Below are 23,832 nucleotides of genomic sequence, written 5' to 3'. Positions count from 1 at the left end.
ATCTTTTAAGACACACCCACAGTCCTGCCAGCAGCAAGCCTTAAGGGATCTCGACTGATCTCAAGTGTGGTTACATTCTTTAAAATTTGACGCACACAGCGCTTTCTGCAATACTTGTAACGGGAGAGGCAAAAAACTGGCCACGGCAACACTTCCAACCTGAGAAAACACCTGGTCAAACATAATGCACCTATAAGCTGTAGCGTGTGTACGTTATAACTCCCCCACAACTACTGCAGCCAAGGTTAGTAGCACACATGAACCATCCATGGACGACGAACATTTAATTAAATTATTTTTTATTAATTTAATGATACATTGGATGCATTGCTGGAGAAAATTTTTTTTTACTGTGTTGATGTTAATTCATTATTTTTACTAGCTAGCCTCAGTCTAAATTCCTTACAAGCATAGCTATAGCTACAGTAAACACACAGAAACATGAGATTTTATTTTGAAGCATGTCCGAAGTTTTAGTACAAAACTAAAAGTATTGTTTAACAGTATGCACATACTGTGATGGTGATCACCACCACAATGGCTGACAGTGACCAAGGAAGTTCCACCATTATGTCAATAACACTTCCGTACAACTTCACTAGTATAAGGTTTCACTTTGTAAGGTGTAATATATTTTTGAATGAATATAATTACTATTATTGTTATCAGTTCATGAGTCATGCCATTTTAATTTTTCATTTAAAAACATTATTGAACTACCATTGCACCTTTTGGGAAGGATAATCACGCATACTTCCTCAGACACACAACAGCGTGCTCATGTTAGGCCGTGGTGATGGCTTTTAAACGGGGAAGGTGGTGCAGAAGTTTGATTTTGTTTAGACCATTTTATACACCAATAGTTGTAGTTGAGTCGTTTGGACCTTTTATTTTTAAACAACTGAAATTACATTTTTGTTATTATGGAGAGTACTGAAAGTACAGAAAGTACTGTTGGGTACTGGTACCATATTTCAAGCAGTGGTACAAATGTGAACAGAGCCCAACCATACTGACTGGAATGTTTCTTAATTCAGATTACTCTGAGCCTCCCCATGCTGGGCTTACGAAACCTACTTGGAGATTTGATCTGCTTTTTAAATTTATTCTTGCTTTGGTTAAAGGGCAAGTTCACTTTCACGTCATTATGCCTGGCATTCGGAACACTTTCATAAATCCATCCACTTTCCTTACGCCTGACTACCTGCCTCAAAACAGAGGTGGGAGGGGGTTTGCTGCTTTGAGTTGGTGAACCAGACATGATTCGTCGCCACTCATTAAAAGAGTTACGAGGACCTTCATTCCTTCCCCTTCAGCGGTATCGACTTTGGACGAGAGGAAAAGAAGGAGAAAGGGTGGGTGGGGGGAGTGGTTTGCGAGGCCTCTGGCGTGCTCACGGCACCTTCATTTCCATGCCGCGCTGGAAACAAACCTCCATCCCTGCAGCCACTGCAGAGAGGTTCCCTAATACAGAACAGCATGCACGATTGAGGTCAATGGGGAGAGGAAGAGGTCTGAGGCCAAGTGGAGCGCAAACATCACTGTGGCCTGCAACAATCTCTAAAATGATCCCAGCCACCCCCACCCCCTACTTAGGAAAGGAAAACCCTCTTTCCTTTGACCGCTCTTCTTTCGAAAATCCCACGGGTCGAAGCGGACAGGCTCCAGAGTGTAATTAATAGCCAGGAAATTAATCTCCTCAAGCAGCTTTTGTAAGTACAAAAAAGAAGAGAAGAAACACACACACATGACGGAGAACAGTCATTACTGCGTAATGTAAGGTGGGAGGAAGAGTACAGAGGTGCAGGGCAGATTAAGGCTGGGGAGTCAGGTCTGGAGGTCTCCCAATGACCCCCCCCAATTAATAAATGTGGAGTGATGATGATAAAGCTGCATGTTGATCAGGAAATAACCAAGCTCAGGCCCTCAGCGCATGTGTGCTCACTCTCACACACACACACACACACACACACACACACACACACACACACACACACACACACACACACACACACACACACACACACACACACACACACACACACACACACACACACACACACACACACGCACGCGCAAGCAATTGAGCCCTGTCCTTCAGGCAACCCAGCAACGGGAGCAGGGGCGCGTCCAGCACCGCCCGTGGCCGTGCGGAGCAGTGATGCTCGAAGGTTGACAATCTGTTCCTGGGTGGCACAGTGGCCAGGGCCCTTCCGGTTATGGCCAGCCAAGAAACATGGACTTGAACTGCCCTAGAACAAAGTGCTGCCCAAGAAAACCAGTCACAGAAAAATAAGAAAAGCAAAAAAGTAAAAGCAGCAGGGTTTTAAGCGACCGTCAGGTGTCGAGTCACAGCTGGGACAGAAGCAACTCTGGCACTCGCGCACACAGCATATGGGGGAACACGGGAAGCAGCAGAGATGGTAAAAGCTTTCAGAACACATTAGTCACCCACCACCCAAATCCCCCCACCGACAACTCGGACTGGACCTAGAAACGGGCAGGGCGGTGGTGGGGGTCAGAGGCTATATATATATATATTCAGGCCTTAAGCAAAGAGGATGTCAATGTTGTATAAAGATGAATTCATTAAACGGTGTTGGAGGGGGCAGAGAGACAGAGATGGAGAGAGAGAGCGCTCAGATCTCACCACTCTCCTGAGTCTGCAGTCACAGTACACACAAACCCTGACGGAAAGAGGCAAGCGGAGGACTGTATTCCCCCAGCAAGCCCCTGTGACACTTTTGACAGTTTGGCGGTGCTAAAAATGAACCGCTTCTGCTCACCAGTCTCTGGCGGCAGCGCAGCGTCGTCCATGCTGTCCATGCTGTCCTCATCGTCAGCCTGGGCTCTGCCTCGGCTCCGAGACCTAGAAAGAACACACGCACACACACAGAGAGAGAGAGAGAGAGAGAGAGAGAGAGAGAGAGAGAGCTGTTATGCTTTTGTGGTTTAGCACCCAACCCAGCAAGGTCTTGCTGTTCTTAACGCTCGCTCAGACTACCCTAACTACCAGGGCTGACCTCGACCCAGACGTCACACCAGCGACTTCTGCTAAAATGCAACCACACTTAGAGAATGAAACACTCACGCACATGGGCATGTTTTGCCTAGTGGTCTATACATCAACCACTAAACACCCACTGCTTAACTGTACCGTGCAACGTTTCTGCATGCTGTATGTCTCTGGCACATCTTTTGTTTCGTCATTTACATGTGCAGGTGAGTGTGGGTTCATTGTGCATGCACTTTACATTCTAATGTGTGCTGCTTTACTAAGTACGCTCCCACCCCCAGAACAAAATAGTCCGTCCGGCCGTCCTCATTTTTAAATGCAGGCTTTTTATTAAGGCAAATGCAAATGCAAAAAAAAAAACAAAAAAAAAACAAACCAGTTTGTCAGCACATTCTTGTACTATATATATATATATATATACACACTTTTAATTGCACTGTTAAATCGTAGAACTATATACACCATCCGAGCTTTGGCGCCTGACATCCCCTCCACTCATATTTTTTCTTGGCTGCACAACCCCCCCTTTCATAGGACACAGGGCACTGGTGATGTCACACGGGACACTCTCTCTACCCTTCACCACTCCCATCCCAAGAAAAGAAAAAAGAGAACTGAAAACAAGGGAGGGAAGAGAAATGCACACACACACGACGACATTAGACAAATTGGATAAGACAGGACAGACTTTCAAAAACACTTGACAACAAGTAATAACATCACCCGCCTCGTATGTGATATGCGTGGATGTTAAAGTCCATGTACATTTTTCACCTTCTATTTAAAAAGAGCAGAAAGAGTAATTAGTTCTGAATGCAACGTAAAAATTGAGACCAGGTTTCCTCTAATGATTCTGGACTATTTTTGAGGTTTGCTGTGAGTGAGTTGGAGTGATCTGTAGGCGATGATTTAAGCGCCTCCACTCATACAGCCACACTCCAGTTTACGATGGCCGAGTGCAACGGGAAAGAGCACCATTGTTTGGGAAAACCTTACATTCAATTTTTCCTTTGACTCATTCACTTTTTTGTTTATTTAAAAATATCCTTTACTGTGTCAGCAATTGTTAATAATATTTCTAAGTGATGTGTGATTTCTTTGTTACAAGAAATGTGTCAATTTTAGTACTTCTATTTGCTTCACAGCACCTCGCATTCTTGGAAAACACATCAAAACTAGAAAAAAAACTAATAAAGTACCAGGGTATGTTAACAATTGCCTGAATGCCTGGAGCAAGTAAAGCACGTTGTTGGGATAGCAGCACCAAACATCACCTGCCCGGGCCAGTTCATGTTGGGACCGGGGTGGGGGAAGCCAACAATGCACTTGAACATTAAACCCCTCCTCATGCAAAAAAAAAAAAAAAAAAAAAGTCTTATCCATTCTCGCATGCAGTCAAAAACTAACAAACCAATGATGTTATCTGTTGACAATATCAGGGTGAGGTGAAGCGTGAATACGAAACAAAGCAAGACAAAAGCTTCTTTCCCCGTGGGTCAATTTTGACCCCTGTGTACCCAAGATGTTCTGCAAAGGCAAGGCAAGATAAAAGTGGCTCTTTTTTTTGTTATTGGAATTACACATTTTAGAAATCGCCTGAGAAATGTGTATAGCAGTGGGAAAACCTGACAGCACCTGGACCACTGGGCACGTGCCTACAACTGAAGCACACGGGCCCAGGTGATCAAGTCAGTCCCAACAGCACCACAGGGTTAAAAGAAAAACTTTTGGTTATGAAACCATTTATTTACAACAAAAAGTAAAATAAGTGAAAGTACATCATGAGAATATGCACTCATTTTAAGAATAAAATATATTAGCTTTTATATAATATAATGACTGTGTTTTTAATTTATATTTGAATAACACACTGAAATACAAATGATTTGTTCAGGACAGCAGACATTTGGCTTGGAACAGTGAATTTCCGGTCACCTGCCTGACCAGGCAAAAAAAGTATACAACAATACTGCAGAATAACTGAAATCTGACATGTTAGCACATGTTAGTTAGTACATGTTTTAACCGTCAGTCACAGCTGAACCAAGTCCTTTCCAGTCATGTTCTATACCCCACCCCTCCCAAAGGTATTCAGGACAGCCTACTATCCATCCATCTATTTATTCATCCATCCATCCTTCCATGCGCTTTCAACCCAGAACAGTCAGTGTGTGGTGCATGACTAACTAGGTCTTTTGAAAAAAAAATTTTTTTCTCCTTCAAGAGTGATTTCAAAAGTGTATAACACTGTTCATTTGACTTTACCCTGATTTAAAAAAATTTAAAAAAAAGTCCCAGCTGTTACTCTCAGCCTGCAAATTAGGGATTCAGTCAAGATTTTCTTACATGTCAGAAAAGCACATACTGATTTGATCTCACTATCAAAGAATGTTGGTTTCTTCTCAGACACCACACCAGACCATTTTAATTGATCACGTCACATTCGCCAAGATCTGAGAAGTCAAATAAATAAATAAATAAATAAATAAATTTTATATATATATATATATATATATATATATATATATATATATATATATATATATATATATATATATATATATATATATATATATAAATAAATAAAAATAAAAAGACGTAAAATGAGGTTGGAGTTTTGATTTTTGCAATTTCCCTATACAAGCCTTTATGTGGCATTCTGAGAGTCTGAGTTGGTGGAAATGGGGGTTTCCTTTTAAATTTCAAATTCAAATTGTTTGGAATAAAAGAAACAGACAGGTAATGCTTATCCCGGCATTCACACGGTTCTTCATTAGGTACGCCTATCTAGATGAACTTTGAACTAATCTATACAGACTGTAGTCTCTTTGTCGACAGCACTCAACACTGTTCAGGTGTTGATCACGGGTCCACTGCTAACTGGAGCTTATTTGATTGACAGACCTTTTTAAAAAAACAAAACACACAGCAGTGGTGTTTATATGTTCATGCTTCTGCTGGGTAGAGAACGATCCAACAGTGTTGGTATGGTCAGAAACTCACCACACGAACTAACAAATAGTGAGCACAAGTTACTCTGACTGTACTCTTGTGAAGGGTTTCTAATAAATTACTGAAGTGGGTGAACGTATATTCCCATAATTAAGCAGCTAGACTTCATAACGTGCTTAGCTGCTCCGAGCTTCCTTTCAGCACTGCTGACCTCCCCCCCTCCCCCCACCAGCCTCGCATTAACCAACTCTGTCGGTGCTGGTGTCGCAGGCGAGCTCCAGCAGCCAATGGAGGCGCGCGGTGGCCTGCGGCGAGTGCTCAGCTGCTCGTCGCCATGGTTACAAAATCTAGTCTCTTACAACAGACGCCAGGGTTGCTAGTGCAGCAGAAGCACGTTTGAAGAGGAAAACGAAGCGGGGCGGCTGAGAGTGAAGGCCAAAAACCGATACCAGCGCACAGCAAACCACGTCTGGAGCGCGTTCTCCGTGCAGTTCGAGACGCTCTGCAAGCTCAGCCTACCTCCCCTGAGCTGCTCAACGTGTCCTGCTGAGATCAGGAGCCTTGCAAAACTGAGTTGATTCATTTTGCTTTCCCAACAGGCTTGTACATACTGCAGATGTTATTCTCCATTAAAATGGTCTCTGTCCTCCCCGCGTGTTTACGTATCGGAGCTGAGAACCTCCGGCGCTGCAGCCAATGCATGCAGGCAGAGACAGCTCTGTGGTCAAGGTACTCGACTAGTAAATTAGAAGGTTGTCAGTTCAAGTCCCACCACTGCCACCAAAGTTGCCACCGGCGGGCCCCGGGATAAGACCCTTAAGCCTCAATTGCTCACGTTGTACTCGGTCATAATTGCAAATCGCTTTGCATGAAAGCGTCACCTAAATGCTGTAAATGTAAATACATCCAGAGTAACAAAACCGAGCTGACGCCACACACCATAAGCTGTGCGATCAAAGGGCAAATTCATTCACACTTCTCAGCACATTCACAGACCTCTACATGCTGCACCCATGACACACTCAAACAGTCAGCATAAAATTGCCCACTCTACCGCTCACTTGCAGCCACCGTCAGCAAGCTCATCCCCGATGAAACTGTGGCTTCCGCAGCGAAAACGTCACGCCAGGCAGCCTTACGTGAGATAATGACATTTTTAAAAAGGTAATTATGGGTTTTACGGGTAAAGATGTTCACAGTTCATTGGAAGTAAACCATTGCATTTGGAAGCAAATTTTTGTCTCGCAGGCATCTAAACTCAGACTGGGTTCAGTGGTGATGGGGGTTTCAGGCTGTGTAAAGTGCACATAATTCCTGCCGTTGTACTTTTTCATTATGCAAGTCATTTCCTCCACTGTTTGCAACCGTCAATAAAAACATAAATACATGATGCATCTCTGACCTTCTTGACTCACTAGGCAGAGGCAGAACATGTCTGTATGAAGTCACAGGGGAGACAGACGCCAGCGTTCACGTCTTTAGACGCAAGGCCTGTCGTAACTTTCTGTAACTACTCCATCGTCAGGCCTATCTGTTCTGTTGACGCAGCCTCCAGGAATTCATCCGATACAAACATCCACATGCCACCGGTGGTTGGTGCACAGCCCACCACAGCAGAACTCCTCATTTGCTTCATATCACAGCAGTGATCATTTCATTATATACTGGCACAACGCTAGAACACTTCTAAGGACAGACGAGCATTCAAACAGCGCAAAGTAAATACTAATCTTGCAGATCTGGGCTTCTCTCAAACGAGCACTCTGAGCCTCTTGAAGTATTTCCACAGTCAGGTTAATGGCTACTGTATACAACAATGGAGCTTTTTTTCCCCACTTCAAAAAAGCTGTCCGAGATTAAGCATACTCATTATGATGTCGACGGCAGCAACCACCCAAAGACCTAGATGCTGGATCAAATATGTAACAAAAGTTATATCGATTTCATTTTAAAATCACCAGCCATCCCACGAAACTGATGAAAAACACTGGATTAATGGCCCCTATGTGGCCATTCTGTCCCTGCACAATGCATCGTGGGTAAATTGCGAGGCATCAGATGTCCCGTATAAGGTTTCTGGAAGGAGACGGGTCCTACCTCCACTGCCTGCAAGCCCAGTGCTCAATGCTATGATCAATGACCTACATCGCTGAAAGTGCAGGCTATTGTGTTGGGGGCGGACATGTGTTTAATTCAGGTCAACACCCCTCCCCACCATACATGCTACATTTAAGGTCGTTCAGAGAGGCTTGGAAGTCTCTGTGTAACACCAGCGTTCAAAGAGACAGCCAATGAAATCAACCAAAAACAAAGAAGGAGGCAGCAGTCTGCAGGTAGGATCATACAGAACTAGATTTTTCACTAATAATTGTAAAAAGCAACAGAAATATCAACTTAATCATTTTTGTAATACTTTATGTATTACATCTGATAAAATACAGATTCACGTGACATACAGAATGTCCACACTCATTGGGAACTTTATTAAAAACACCTGCACAGCACTTAGGTCAGCGTGTATCATTTAAAATGTGCTCTATAAAAAACATCACTTACTCACTTAACTCTACAACTGCTCATTCATGTAATTATCCATTAAACCAAACACATGGTAGCTATGTAAGAAACTCATGTGACATGGGTCAGGAACATTCAGTTAATGCTGACAAACATGGAGGGGTGATGGGAGCTTGGGCGTGATCCAAGTGACTTTGACCATGTCATGTTGTTTGTGCCACAGGGCTGGTTCAAGTGCATCAGGATCTTCTGGTCTCACGCAATCTTCATCAAACAGCATCTGAGTTTTTTTTGATACCAAATAGTGCAAAGCACCAGCTCAATAAACCACTCTACAGCTGCTGTTAACAGAGGAGGACCTCTGAATGTGCATGTCGAACCCTGAAACAGACTGGCTACATGAGTGGAAGGGTTCAGGTTCTGAGGTTGAAGACTGAAAATGCCTGCAGTAATTGTTCTAGATCTGTGCTACCACATGCAGCTAGTCAGAACCCAACCTGCAGTTGGTGAGGTAATGGTGTAGGGAATGTTTTCTTGGCACAGATCTGGGTCCCCCAATACCAGGCAAGCACTGTGAGAATACTACAGCCTACGTAAATATTGTTGCATACTGTGTGCATCCTTTTATTCCCACAATTTCTCCAATGGCTATTCCCAATGTGATAATGTTGCACATGACCGTCATCTCAAGCTGGTTCTACAATCATGGCAATAAATACAGTGCACTTCACCGTCCTTCCCAGTCACCAGATATGAATCAAATAGACCCCACTTTGGATGTGGTCCTGGTCCTGGGACTCAGAGTTGCAGTCGAGTCCTCGGACAACTCAAAAGACAACTCTCAATGAAAGTCAAGCAGCGCAATGCTGTGGAACTTTATTTAAAATAAAAGTTGGCCATTTAGCATACCTCATTTAGATGAATGCCATTGTTGACTGAAATCTAGCTAGCCACACTACAAGCTATACGGCAACTGCATCTTAACCATGCTGACACTTCCTTCATGGATTGCATCATCCCTTCCACTTAATTACAATTAAATCAAAACGCTGTTGCCAAAGCTGACTGTTCTCAAAACCAGTTTGGTTGCGGTTGCAGCCAGTAACCTCATACTTAGAAGCTTCTTAACTAAAAAGATGGGGAAAAGCAGCAATGCTACTAACTTCTACTGGAAAATGGAGCCAAACCAGTAGCACAGTTTTAACAGTGGCAGAATTAAAAAGGATTCAGAACTTTCATCTTGCCAATTCCTACATTCTCCATCATGTAGCGGTTGAAGCTTTCGAACCGAGGCCACACTTTTCACCGGCACCACTCTGCATTTGGAGCTCACTACAGCACAAAGCTGCAAAAATGCTCCACACGTACAGGAACCCAAACACAGCCACAGGTCCAACGGCACTGGTGTCCCCATGGACACAAACTCCAGTCCTCCAGATGACAATACACGATAAATCAGCATGAGAGTAAACGAACTGAAGAGAAAATGAGGACATTTAGACAGCTTTAAAAAGGATTCTTGGTACAGTGTGTGTGTTATGAAGTTTCAGCTGACATCTTTGAAACAGAGACTGTTGCTCAAATGGTCTGCATTTGTGGATGTGTGTGTGTGTGCAAAATATATATGTGTGTGTGTGTGTGTGTGTGTACGTGTATACACGCGCGCACGCACACGCCTAATTCCATAGGTAAACGAGTATCAGGACATCAAGTCCCTAGGCTTTGTATCAGAATTATTCAAAAACGTTAAAAAAAAAAGTTCAATCAAGAGATTTTTCAAATGAATCTTATTTCATTGTAGTCATTCTACTACACTGAAAATGATGAGATTATCCAATTCAGACATGCCACTGTCTATAAGGATTTATGGGACAAACCATACATTCACAAAAAAACCCACAAACAAAAATGACCAAAACCCCTGAGAGTTTGAGAACAAGAAACAAGACAGGCGGGGAGCCAGAGACCTATGGCCCGCTCACAGTTTAAATACCCCTCTTTCACAAGCAGGGTCCTCCTCCAACAATTGATTTTGCATGTAGCCTATCAAAGGGCATCAAGAAAAACACATTATGGGATTTGGAGTAATGAGTAACCCAGAGGAAAATAAAACAGCCATGGAGTGCTGTGCAGGGGACAGAAGGCGAGGACAGTACAGAAGACACGTTCCACACGGGTCCACCGCAATCTACTGGCCAAATGTGACGACTAACAGGAAACGGGTTTGATGGTGAGGACTCAAATGTTTCTCACGGTGAAAGACACAGGGTGGGAAATAAGTGTGAAGACACTACCACATGCTCAAGCCACTACACACCAGTCATATCTGTGCATCACGTCTGTGTTTTGAATTAACCAGTTCCGTCAAGCTACAGTACCACACTGACATGGTGAAAAGATTTGTTTCAGCGAGGGCAAAGCAAAAAAAAAAAAAAAAAAAAAAAAAAAGACAAACCCCCCAAAAGTGAGTCCTTCCCTTAGCAACTTATCCCTACGATCAACATCATACGGAGCGAGAGTTTGAGAGAGCAAGAATGAGAGAGTTCGAGAGACGGTGGTGGAGAGGGAGGGGGAGGGTGGAAAAAAGAGAGAAAAAAAAAAGAAAAGAGAAAGCGCTTACAGCGCAAGTAGTTCCAGCTGGAAGGGAGGAGCATAAAACCCGGGCTGGAGCGAGTGGCTACGAGGAGACACACCCCCTTCACGACAGCCCAGCCGCCTTCCATCACGCACTTTAACTAGTTCCTCACCTCCACCTCTCGCTCTGTCGGAGTCGCAACAGACTCTCGCCTCATCCAAGCAGCGTCTCGGGTGCCGCTTTGGTTTTGACACATGACCGACGTTTATTACCAGGGTTTGTCACCAACATTTAATAGCAGTCTATTAATAAAGCTGGGAAATGGTAAGGAATTGCCTTGTCATTTCATAACATTTTCTCTCTTGTGACGAGACACACACACACACACACACAGAGGGTGTGTCATTACAATCATGATGAACTGTTTGCCAATGTGTGTCATAATTAATCTACTTGTATCATACATCACATTTTCCTTATTTACATCTTATTAAAATGTTTTGGTTGTTTTCCCCAGAACAATCTACAGTAAACACTTCAACCTGCCACATTTTCAACAGCCACAGTGCAACCTGAATAAACAGTCCAGAGCAACTGCCCGCTGTAAATTGTTCAATTCTCTCAGGAAAGAATGCCCAATATCGCAGAGGTTCACGGTGCACCAACACACACTAGGACACATTTTGCCCTGGAGAAGTTCCCTGCAGCCCTGATCCAACATATCCGTCGCACTCATCATGGTGATCTGGAATACCTTAACGTTAGCCAGGTGCACTGGAACTTAACTATGTAGGCTGGTAGATCTCCAGGAGCAGGGTTGGGTAACAGGGGTAGAGCGAACCTGACAATAACGGTCACGTCCCTGCTGGAGTCCTCTTAGGGTCATCTATGGGTTTATTCTTCTTTCAAATCCAGTTCAATTATTTGAGGTGAAAGCACTATTAGAATTGCAAACAAACCCAACAACAGAATTACTAAAACTGTTACAGCACAATAAGGGAGGGGCTGAGAGTGGGCGTCATTCCCAGCCGATGCAGTAAGAATCTACCAGCTTGTGTATGCATATCTGCCTTTCAGATTATGTGCATATCTTTCTGGCCGTGTGTGTGTGTGTGTGTGTGTGTGTGTGTGTGTTTAAATGAGAACCCCTCTGCTCACTATACTGTGGCAGGCACCATAGTCTGTGACAGAACTGCAGTCTATAAACAACAACAGTGACTATTTCCACCTATACAAGAAATCAGCACTTTTTATACTTAGTCCATGCACTGCATATTGTGCAGCCAAACAGCACAGGCAGCTTGCCAATATAGGGGAGGGTATAAAATTTCAACTCAACAGCAGAGATATCGCACCTCTACTGCAGTCTCTTCTTTTCATGATTTTGGCTTGTTTATATGACCTGGATTTGCTCACTGGGTTTGTCAGAGTGAGACTTGTCAGTCACAGTCAAGAAAGTTCACGTGTCTGTCCTACCACTGGGAAAGAATAGAAGATTAAAACCCATTACATATAGTTCACATTATTACCTGTTGACATTGCCTCCGTTGGACAGACTGCCAGTCAGTCGAGAGAGGCATCACAGCACACAGACGCTCCACATACAGGACGGCTCTCTTATGATACAGAGCAAATTAAAAATCCTTGCAGACAAATGTATCTAGACAGAATACTCCTTCAGTCTGAAAAACTGAAGATCTAAAAATGCAATAACTGATGGGGTTTAATGAAACTTTTAATTTGTTAAGCTTCCTGTGGCTGTTTTAGTGCAAGATCTTTAAATTCTGCCATTTTGGCATTCAAATACCACCTCCCCTACCATTTAAATACCACCTCCTCTTGCATTCAAATACCACCTCCCCTTGCATTCAAATACCACCTCCTCTTGCATTCAAATACCACCCCTTCCCATCCAAACACCACCCCCTCCATTCTTAGCCGCTACTGGCACCAGTATGTTTACAATGTTGTTACTCTCACTATGTGAACTTTGCACTTGATCATTGTTTGGTCAGTAATTTATTTATTTGTTTATTGATCTTTCAGCTTTTTCCTTGACTGTGTGTGGCCAGCTTGGCCTTTCGTATTCTGGTGTACCACTCATGCCGTCAGTCCCTTTGGTCAGATGTCTGTGCATAATGTCTACTGTGGCCTTATAGCAAAACTGCACTGCAAACTGCTTGTTTATCATTATGTTTGCATGTTTCAGTGGGTAATTTAGTTTTGTCTTTGTACCGCATTTTAATCCTTCCAACACATAAGCCTAAAGAGTTTGGAATTTTAGATGAACAGTCTTGGTTGAGAATTGGGGCCATCTCTCCTGGTTCCTGGGATGTGTATAGGCGAAGGAAAGTTGAGGCCTAAAATACTGCAAAACAAGACTGCGATGGTGCAACAACGCAGTTTCATACAAAACTTTAGAAAGACATGTCCCTCTCAGATAAACAGTCCAGACACCACTTCATAAAAAACAAACAGCATTTCATTGCGAAAGGTTTCAGACGAAATACTCACAAAAACAGGGACTGGGGCCAATGGTAGAGCAGACAGGGACTCATCTCTTTATCTACACAAGTCTATCTCACATCCCCAAGAACAGCAGCCAAAAGAGGAGATAAAACCATTTACATTTCACATTTAGCTGACGCTTTTATCCAAAAAGAGCTACAATTCTGACCAAACAACTTGAGCAATTGAGGGTTGAGGGTCTTGCTCAGGGGCCCAACAATAGCAACCTGGCAGTGGTGGGACTTGAACCAGCAACCTTCTGATACTAGGTACTAGTCAAGTACCTTCACCACTGAGACACCACTGCCCTTTAACCACACTGCTGTCTCAACACAAATGTACTCTGGTGTGCGCACGCACACACTCGCACTCAGTGGACACCATCTCTCCTGGGAGGGGGATTCATAACAAATAAATTACATACACAGGGGAACTCTCCAGAGACACAGATACGCATCCAGTCCAAAATAAGACAGGAGGACTATATATAGTTGTTGTTTTCTGTTTGTTTTGCTTTTTTTGTTGTTTATGTCACTGAAATATTGGCCTTTGCATTACTGAGGCAGAAAAGCATTTCAGCTTGCAAATGAGTTTTTTTATATTATATATCTCAATTTTGTGTTCTTGTAATCAAAAGGTAGGGGGGTGCGCTCTGATGAAGCACAACACTCAAGTGAGCAAAACAAATTAAAACCATTTTAGTCTCAACAATGAAAGTCATCGAGGTTTCACTGATGCCCGTTTAATAAAATCGCAAGGCTGGTTGAAATAGCAATCTGTACCAATATGACCTTAATATACACGTTTGTTATTGTGCAGACCTAGCATGGAAAACCATAACCAGGTCGCCGACTAGCTCGGGGGAGGTGGGACATCGGTGAGAGGTACACTTCATGATCTCCACCTCATAGCGACGGAACACTTCTAAGAAATGATACGTGAAGATCAGCTCCTGTGTGCAGTCAACCACTCGCAAAAGGCAAAAAAGAGAGAGAGTGTGTCTACACTGACAAAAACATCAGGCTAAACCGTCGCTTCCTTCACAGCTGGCAAAAACTGACCAAAATAAGGTGAATTCCTGCAGCTCAAACTGTGAGCTGAATCTTGTGTGTTCAAGCACGCCCACTCATGTTTCCCCAGCAGCACTGTGGACTGCACGTGATTGGACCAAACCCTCCGGCTGTAAGCAGTCCCACACTCTTCGATACCATCAGGCTGGACCTGTAGTATCAGGTGCACCTCTAATCTACCCTACATCAGCCCTGATTATTTGAAGGCCGTCACTTGATCTCAAAGAGAAGGCATCGTAGTCCCAGTGCAAGAATAAACTCATTTTTTAAAAAAAGCCACACATTTCTCACCTTTAAACGAACACTTTTTTTTTTTTTTTTTTTTTTTTTTACAGCATTTCTGCTGGATGGTTGGTTTGACTGGTTGCTTGTAGTTCTAGTTCCTTTTGCTGTTTAAACATCTTAACATGTGCCTTTTCAGACATGAATAATAAACCTAAGAGCTGACAGAAACTGAAGACATAATCCAGTCTGAGACATTTCCCAGCCAAAACGAGCTTGGCAAAAAGAAAACGGCCTCCATTTGCGAGTGGCGTCTCCTCTCGCACCTCACAAAGCTTTTCTTTTGTGGCAACGCACCTTAGCATGCTCAAGTCTCTAAGGCCAATGCTAGAAACGTTCCCTGCTCCGTACAGCACGCCAACTCTTACAACACACACCCACACCAGGTTAGCTGAGGCTATCAGTCCTCCCTACCATACAGCTGCCTCTCCCCTTGCAATTCACAAGATAGTCTTCATTGACAAGTACCTACAGCCTTTTGCATGCTAGAAGGGAAATTTTTTATATATAACAAATTATATATATAATCATCTCAGAGAGAGATAGAGATTTATATTTATATATATATATATATATATATATATATATATATATATATATATATATATATATATATATATATATATATATATATATATATATATATATAAAAAATCTCCCTCATATATATATCATTTAAAATAATTTTAAAAAAAATTAACACACTTCTAGCATTAAAACTCTTAGCTGGAAGTATATCTATAGGCAATTATGAGATACTTTCTCCTGAGAGGTCCAGAACTACTGTTGTTCTCTAGACCTCATGCAGTAAAGCGTTCTGCCTGAAAGACTTCACTTTTACTTATAGAAGTCTTCACCACTGCCCACTCTCAACAGATCTCTGCTCTCTCTCAACACATCACTCCTAGTTACGAAGCAAGCTGGGTAATCAATTAACAAATGAATTGCAATCAAATTTATTTTAGTCAGATGGGGGGGGGGGGGGGGGGGATTTGAGGTCACAGCCCACGACATCTGCACTGCAGTGCCTCTCTGAACTCTCTGGGCAAAACTGCATGCGGTGTAGTAAGAAACACTGCATGCACACGGCGGCACACTGCACATATAACAGCTTTCTCAAACGCCCCTTCTTCACATTGTGAAATTGTAGATGCCCCACTGGTCACATGTACCAGGCATCCACCACAGTGCATCATCCATACATCCCAACGGATAGTCTAGCCTAGGTCACACCGACGACGAAACCACGGCACGAGTTACCCACTGCGACAAAACCTCAGTCACACAAACAGTTCCTAGCTCCTGAGACTCGTGTCCGGAGCAGCAGGTAAAATCTGAGCGCCACGTACTTCCGTTTGGTCTTGAGCGCAGGCGTGACGGAGACAGCATCCTTGCGAGGACGGCCTCGGGGGCGTCGGTCTGTGGAGGAGGGGCTCCCTGAGGGCGTGGCCCCGTCACTGCTCAGGGGAGGAGATGGGTCGTGGTCAGAGGGATCCACACACTTATCCTCTGATGACATTCTGTGGGGAGAGAGAGAGACAGAACAGCTAAGAACAGGACAAAAGGATAGCGAGAGAACGTGCTGGATTGGAAGCGAGATCAGAGCACTGAATAGCAAGGCATACAAACAAAAATCTAAAAGGAGGAACACCTAACAGGTAACTGATGTGGAGCAGAAACGCAAGCAAAGCCTACTTGGGGCCGTGGGGTGGGGTGGGGTGGGGTGGGGTGGGGGGGCAAATCAGGGCTGTGGATGAGAGCGAGAGAGCACAGCTGTGTGTGGAGTGCAGCGGAGAGAGCTCTCTTCTCCTTGTGGCGCCTCGGCTCTCCACGGAGCCCCGTTTAAATTAATTTAGAGATTTTATTCAGCACAGTCATGGTGTAGCAGGGGTCTGCGAGGGGTGGGGTGGTGTGGGCTGGAAGGAAGAAAAGCCCCAGCATCCCGCAGTGAACCTCATGCTGTGCAGTTTATTATTATTATTATTAATTTGAATGTTGATTTACCCAAAGAGCTCTCTATGGTTTCAAATGCACCAATACGGCTAGCAGCCATACTATGGTCTGCCCAGGCTGACCACAACAGCTGATGCCCTGTATGCATCTCTCCCTCTCACCTTCTCGTAAATCCAGGATATGACAGAAGCCCATTACTCATATGCATGAGTGAATTCTGCCAAGGCGTTTTTCAGATAGACGAGTCTACTGAACAGACCAAGGCAGTCGTTTGATCGAACACAATGCGGCACACTTCTCAAACCTAACGAAGAATATATGAGATTTCAATTGAGCAGAACTATTTGCTCCTCATCTCATGAGGAAGAGACATGGGGAGCTTGCTTACACTCCAGATCCTCTCCATTTCTCGCTCGCCCTCTCACTCACACGTATCCATGTGGTCTGGGGACAGCCACACCCTCCGTACTGTAGCTGTTTGCAAGATCCGAGTCCAATCAGAAAGCAGAAGGCTCGGTCTGAAATCGTTTGTCCTGGTCCTTCCTGCAGTCCTTATCTGAGCCAGTGCAGTGTCTCAATAAAAGACCACAGCACAGGACACATGCAGCCTAGCCTCCCCTCAGAGGCACTTCAGTATTCCACAGGCTTAGAGGAAGCAGGACGGTTAATCTGGGTAAGAATGGGGCAAATGACAGAAGGGAGCATTCAGGCCCGTTCTGAATGGGGTTGTGTTCTGGATGCCACAGCCCTTTCCTTTGAAACCGTGTTGTAAACATAGAACTGGACTTGTCTCAATAGTAAATATTGATCAATTTCATTAAAGCAAGTATTTCAATGTGGTAAACTAAAATAATTACATTTTCAAATCCCATTCTAATTGGTAGCTGAAAAATAAATTCATCTTTATATATTAGAGTTACACTCTTCAATATGTTAGTTGATATGAAACCATATTTAGGTGTTCATGAGGCATTAGATTTAGGGGTGGATGACATAACACTATACAATAATGGTAAACTATTGTGTCAATTTTGACACTACAGCACTCTCAATAAGTCGAGTCCCGAGGTGGAACTTCCTACGGTCACAATAAAACTAAAAGGAAGCTACAAAAACAAACACTGTTACTTCATGCATTAAACAATTAGCACCAACTTAATGACACCCCCCCACTACTATAAGTCACATTACAAATCCCACCTGCTACACATTCAGGTAAATGAGAACATGAACACCTGTGCCGAGCCAAGCTAAACGCAGGGCAGACCACAGAAGTCACGCCCACCGTCTATACTAGGTGGTAGTGTCCCCGCTGCCCTGGCCAGTGTGCGTTTTCTGCATCTCAGCTGGGTAAACATGGTGAGCCAACAAATAAAGGGGACCAGTCCACCCATTACCACCTGCAGCTCGTTACGACACATCTCCCCATACACAGCAATGATCCAATTTCACAACAGCAGCATCCTCAGTAATGTCTCACCCCACCTCTTCCTTTTCATTTGACACATCAAATGTTGCTGCAAGGACATGGTTGCTGTGGACAGAGAAAAGCCGCTTAGATCAGGAAGTGCCCAAATTTCTCATTTCAGGGGACCAACAAGTAGGGGGAAAAAATACAATAATGTGTGGTTGGCTGAGAATGCAATCTGTTAATTCAGAGTTTGCACCCATAATGAATGCTAGGCCTATGTAACAAATCATGATTTTAAATGATACCTTATGAATTTCTGTAAGATGCACAATACTGAAAATCTCATGACATTTCAGTCAAACCCCTGATTTCTAGCAGATGAAATCAAACATTCTCTTGCAAGCCCCACCTTAGGCAGCCCTGCTTTAGCTTATTTAAAAAATGGTTCTTTAAAAACACAAACATATTTGTGATAAAAAGTGTTAAACACAAATAAGGGACATTTTGGCAGTGATGGTCTGTCGCACCATGGAACGCCTTTAAATTTAAGCATCTCAAAAATCCAATCAGGAATGGCCAATATTCTTATAGATGTCGTATGTAAAACTTTGCCAATAAATTACATTAAATCATAAAATAAGCAACCCTAGAAAAAGCAGACGTCTGGAACTGTGTGAAATATTAATTTTAGTTACTATTTATTAGTGGTTTTAAAAAATGGTTAAGAGGCATCATTCGTGATGCAAATGGAAAGTACTACTAAGCGAACACTTTCAGAGAGATAGAGCAGTATAGCTGCAGAGAGAGAGAGAGAAAATAGAAAGAGACTTGTAGAAGCAGAAGAAGAAACAGCAGCACTGCAGAGAGCCAGAGTGCTGCTATCTGGCACTGAAGATCAGTACTGAAGCCTGAATATTTCTGTAGTGAATTTCAGTCAATCATATTCATGTTCTTTGTGTAATTTTAAAATATTTAAATGCATGTCTAATCCAGAAAGTCTGAAAAGGCATAGTCTCATGGAACTAGATTCATGACAAGACTCATGACATCTAGAGAGTCTTAAAATATTGATATTGTGTTGGTAAAATGAGAACAGTTCAAATGGTTGGTTGAGGAACATGGTTCAATTTAGTTTTGCTTGAGGTGTGTTCAAAGCACAAAACACAACGAAATGACTAACCAGTGTGTTTCAATCGCTCATATGGTTTCTGCCATCAGCCCTACTTTAAGCTCCGCCTTCACGGGCGCTGGATTGGTCTGGACATTTTAGACTCAGCGGGTTGACAATCAAACAGGGCTCTGCTCCCCACCAACGTCAAGGAGTTTCTCTGGACATATATATCCTCACTATAAGACCATACCTGACTCTGAGAAACTAGGGGCTCCCAACAGTGATCCAACCTGCTCCGATTCCCTCAGTTCACAGTAAATATCCAGGTGTGTGTTACCCCGTCACCATGTCTGCCTCCTTATTCACTTTGAGAAACGTTCGTCTACAAGATGAACGCCAGAACTTACCACTACCACGCAAAAATACATTTCCAAATCTAACGCTCCAAGCGTTGACTTGAGAAGAAAAAATAAATTCTTAAAATGGAGGACACACTGCAATGCAGCAAGCAGAGGACAGACCAGAAACCCGTACCATCCAAGGACACCATGCACAGAGATGTTCATCGCTGCGGTAACAAAGGACAAGTGAATGACTAGTTCATGTTATCAGCAGCTGAAGGAAACCTCTCCACAGACCATTTGCTCAGTTGAAAAGAAAGACGGAGTAACAAGTATCCCAGTTATGCATCTCTGCAATCACTTGTGAAACGTGAAACCTGTACACACCATACACAGTCTCATTTAATCCTGTACATTACAACAAATGAGGCCTCTCTCAAGTGAACACTGGCCCAGGTGAAACCCTACGGACATGCAAGAGGCAGAATGGGGCTTTGGAGACCAATCCAGGGCTCCTGTACTACTGTGCACTCCAAATTCACATAATCAGTGACGGTTATTTAGAAGTAACAGTCAGCTAAAAAGGTCGTGACCTGGGGGGGGGTGCTAAAAAATAAAATAATCTATTTGGTTCATGCACAGCAGGTTTAAGGCAAGTATGAAGTGCCCACAGTGTTAAGTGACTTAACATTCTTCACCTGTGTGCATGCTGTCCCCTCTGCGTCCAAATTAAAATGTGGATTTGTTGATCAAAACCAGTCAACGATTTGAACCGAGTGCAATAGAAAACTGCATTAGACAAATGAAGGGGTGGCTGAAGCAATTTGGTGCTCCAGCAGTGAGATTACAGGAGAAAAACATAACGGAAATACGTTTGCAGATTTTTTTGGGACGTCTTATGAATTGTACCGATCACATTCAATAAACCCTTTTTTTACTTGCATCGTTGTGTTTGCTTGCCTGTCATTTTGAGTGATTTGTCATGTCATGTTCCATTTCCCAATTCTGCATCTGTGCAGATATTTTCCATCAGGTCCCTGACCGAAAGTGCCCAAGCTTCTAGAACAACCACCATTCTGTCTCTCATCTCTCCTCCAGGAACAGCTGATCTGATGCCTTACGTTCAGTACACCAGGCAATTTCTCTGTGAAGATTGAAAGGATTTTTAATTATACTTCATTTAATGTTGCTCATATAAATGATAATATTTTACAAATTGCAACACAACCAAACAGGGAAATCTCTCCAATCTCAACCTGAGGCACAGGAGAGTTTCTGATGCTTCACAAACAAAAATGAAACATTTTATTGTACAGTGGGGAACACAAAGACTAAACATATGTTGTACATCTTATGCCAGTTCCTAGAAAACCAACAGATATCGATGAGCTTAAACGCAACCAATACGTCCACCATGACTACAGTTCCAAGCACAAGGATGGCACGTTAGCCAAGCAGACGTTCCCAAACTAAGGCATGCTGGCTTGCCAACATGCGCCATCGTTTAAGAAACCACTTTTCTTTCGTAAACAGAAATGACTTGACTTTGTACAAGGCACACAGACTGAAAATAAGCTATTCTCTTTTATACAGCAGTTTACACTGGACAATCACAGAGGATGCCTCCCAGTTAATAACTACACTCCACCACTCCTCAGTTCCTAGCTCCCTTCATTCACCTCCTGTGAGACCACACTCTGATAAGACCAGTGTGTATTCAGAATGAGCGAGTACGAGGCAATTCCTCTCCACACAGTGAGTTAGGCTCTACATAACTGCCAGAAGTAGTAAGACTACAGTGAGAAATCAAGTTAAATAACCAATCAGTGAATCCAAATAACATGGACGCTCCTTGTCAAACGTGCTCGGTTCCTTTATTAGCATTTAAAATGTTATGACCCCTACCCAAGTCTTCACAACTGCACATGTCTACATGACCAAATCAGGACATAAGTGCGTTACAAGTAAGGTTCAGTATTTATGAACCAAATCCTTTTTTATGAGTATATGCTGCCAAAGAAACTACACTCGATAACTTACCATAACAGCAAGACTCCTTGCAAAGTTATTGTTTAGACAAAGAGTAAACACATTTCAAAGGGCTTAAAACACATTAAAATGTTATTTAATTGAGCTGTATCTTTCAGTAACATGCTCACATCAACTGTATCAAGTGCAATAATATATGCTCTCCAATCAGTATATGGTGGAACATTACAGTTAAACTGTGCATCAAAAAAAGGGTAGGAATTAATATCAACCTTCATAAGTTAACATGCAACAGGTCTATTTATATTTATTGAGGACACTCAACTGAACATTTATTAAAATGTGCTCATAGTGCTGTACTTCTTGATGTTATAACTGAAATTGTAACGTTGCCAGTGAAAGTACATCCAACAGGACACACTGCATAGTGTCTCAAGACAGTAGGACACCGATCTTAAATCAGCCCAAAACAGAAGTAATGTGTCAATTCAGTGTCATGTCAACTTAAACCTCTCATGTTAGAATACCAGGCCCACTGTGCCAAATCTAGAACTACTTTGCAGCGTTAAGTGCACACCTTGTTTTCAGTGGAGAACACGCACATGCAACTCTGCTACTGAGTGTCCTCAATTACCACAGGAAGAGGTTTGTTTACCTCTGCCCATTCAACCTCTGATTGTGCCCAAAAATCAAATCAGGAACCCATTTTAACACCAGGTGCAAATACACTTGTCAACCATTTTGATCCTCCTCTGCTATACCCAATGTGTAGCGCCCTCTCTCTGTGTTCTCCCAGGGTCTAATCCTATATTTCCTATATTTTTCTGTTACTGGCTAGCCAGCAAATGCCAATCAACAGAGGCGCCATGCCTCATGTTCAACGCCATGTTAAAAGCTAGAGTCTACACACTAGACTCTTAGACTTTATATATTTGTGTGGGATGTGTTTGTGATCACCTAAATATAGTCACAGCCCTGGCAATGTCATCTGAGGCTTTCAGAGGTCAGATTCAGTCTACATATTGTTAGTTTTTCAGCAATAGTCCAAATTCATTTATTTTATTTGTGATTCTCATACATAAATTCATACACAAAATGAACACAGAATGCAGGAATCAAAGTCTGTGAAACTGAAATTTGCCTATATCTGTGGGGTTGCCTGTGTAAGTAAACTATTTTTGCTAAGCTGCACAAGCATTTTATATATATATATATATATATATATATATATATATATATATATATATATATATATATATATATATATATATTATACACACATTTCAGAGATAAAAACCTAATTTGAACAAAAGTTAATTTACCAGGGCATTGTTAATTTTGCCCTGCTAAAATTCTGCTCAAAGATTATGAAGCGTCTTGTTACAGACATCTAATTTATATAACTACTGGTGTTCAGGGTTGAACTCACATTTTCATAAACAATGTTGTCAAAGTCGCTTAGCCTCTGACGTAAACATCTCGCCGTTTCACCATACATGCTCACGCCTTTCACAAAAACGCCACAGGTGATCCAGTGACAGCTCCAAGCATGTGCACTACCATCACATGTGATCCTGGCAGCTAATACCTACAGGTAAATCTTACCTACAGTAAGGTACAGGCACCATCATTCATTAGCCCCTAGTTTTTCCAAACACTACATATGTTTTGATTTATTTTTGAACAAGTTCATTGCACTTAGCAGAGATCTATGGATTAGGAGTACAGACAGGTCTCGTTTTAACAACCCAACCAACATATAGCATGCTGCCGACTTTAAACTGGAAAGTTAAACTGGCCAGGGCTCCTTGACCTTTCTGGTAACGGACTGAGGGATTACCTGGACATATCTGACAGTCCTTCTCACACTCAACTCGCTTGCATGCAAACATTCAGGAGTTTGGCTTGAAGTTTCTCTCACCAATACACTCTAGTTTACCAACACTCTCAAATCTGACATTACACAATGCAGATATAACAAATAACGAGCTAGTTTTAGCCGGGACTGTGGAGAGTGTCGTTCATTTTATCTTCATTAAACCGGTCTATATACTGGCTTTTTATCTGGCTAGCCAGACTCCAGCCTCCTGTAAAACTCGAGTCGTAG

At 42.7% G+C, this 23,832-nt stretch overlaps 1 protein-coding gene across 20 annotated transcripts in view; it reads right to left on the bottom strand.

The window, feature by feature from the left end:
- kmt2ca (lysine (K)-specific methyltransferase 2Ca) overlaps window positions 1-23,832 on the bottom strand; it is a 112,704-nt gene that overhangs the window by 87,664 nt on the left and 1,208 nt on the right. For all 20 annotated transcript variants that reach the window (XR_014116918.1, XM_081696326.1, XM_081696325.1 and 17 more), the window contains exons 2-3: window positions 16,270-16,440; window positions 2,787-2,869 (exon numbers count right to left, since the gene is read on the bottom strand). Coding sequence is in view for 19 of the 20 variants with exons in the window: in XM_081696326.1 (XP_081552452.1) it covers window positions 2,787-2,869; window positions 16,270-16,439 (253 nt within the window). In the remaining variant the exon portion in view is untranslated. The remainder of the gene's footprint in view (window positions 1-2,786; window positions 2,870-16,269; window positions 16,441-23,832) is intronic.

The sequence above is a fragment of the Electrophorus electricus genome, chromosome 14 (assembly GCF_041902795.1).
Source record: "Electrophorus electricus isolate QZ-2024a chromosome 14, ASM4190279v1, whole genome shotgun sequence".
Lineage (NCBI taxonomy): Eukaryota > Metazoa > Chordata > Actinopteri > Gymnotiformes > Gymnotidae > Electrophorus > Electrophorus electricus.
This window is presented reverse-complemented; position numbering and strand designations above follow the sequence as displayed.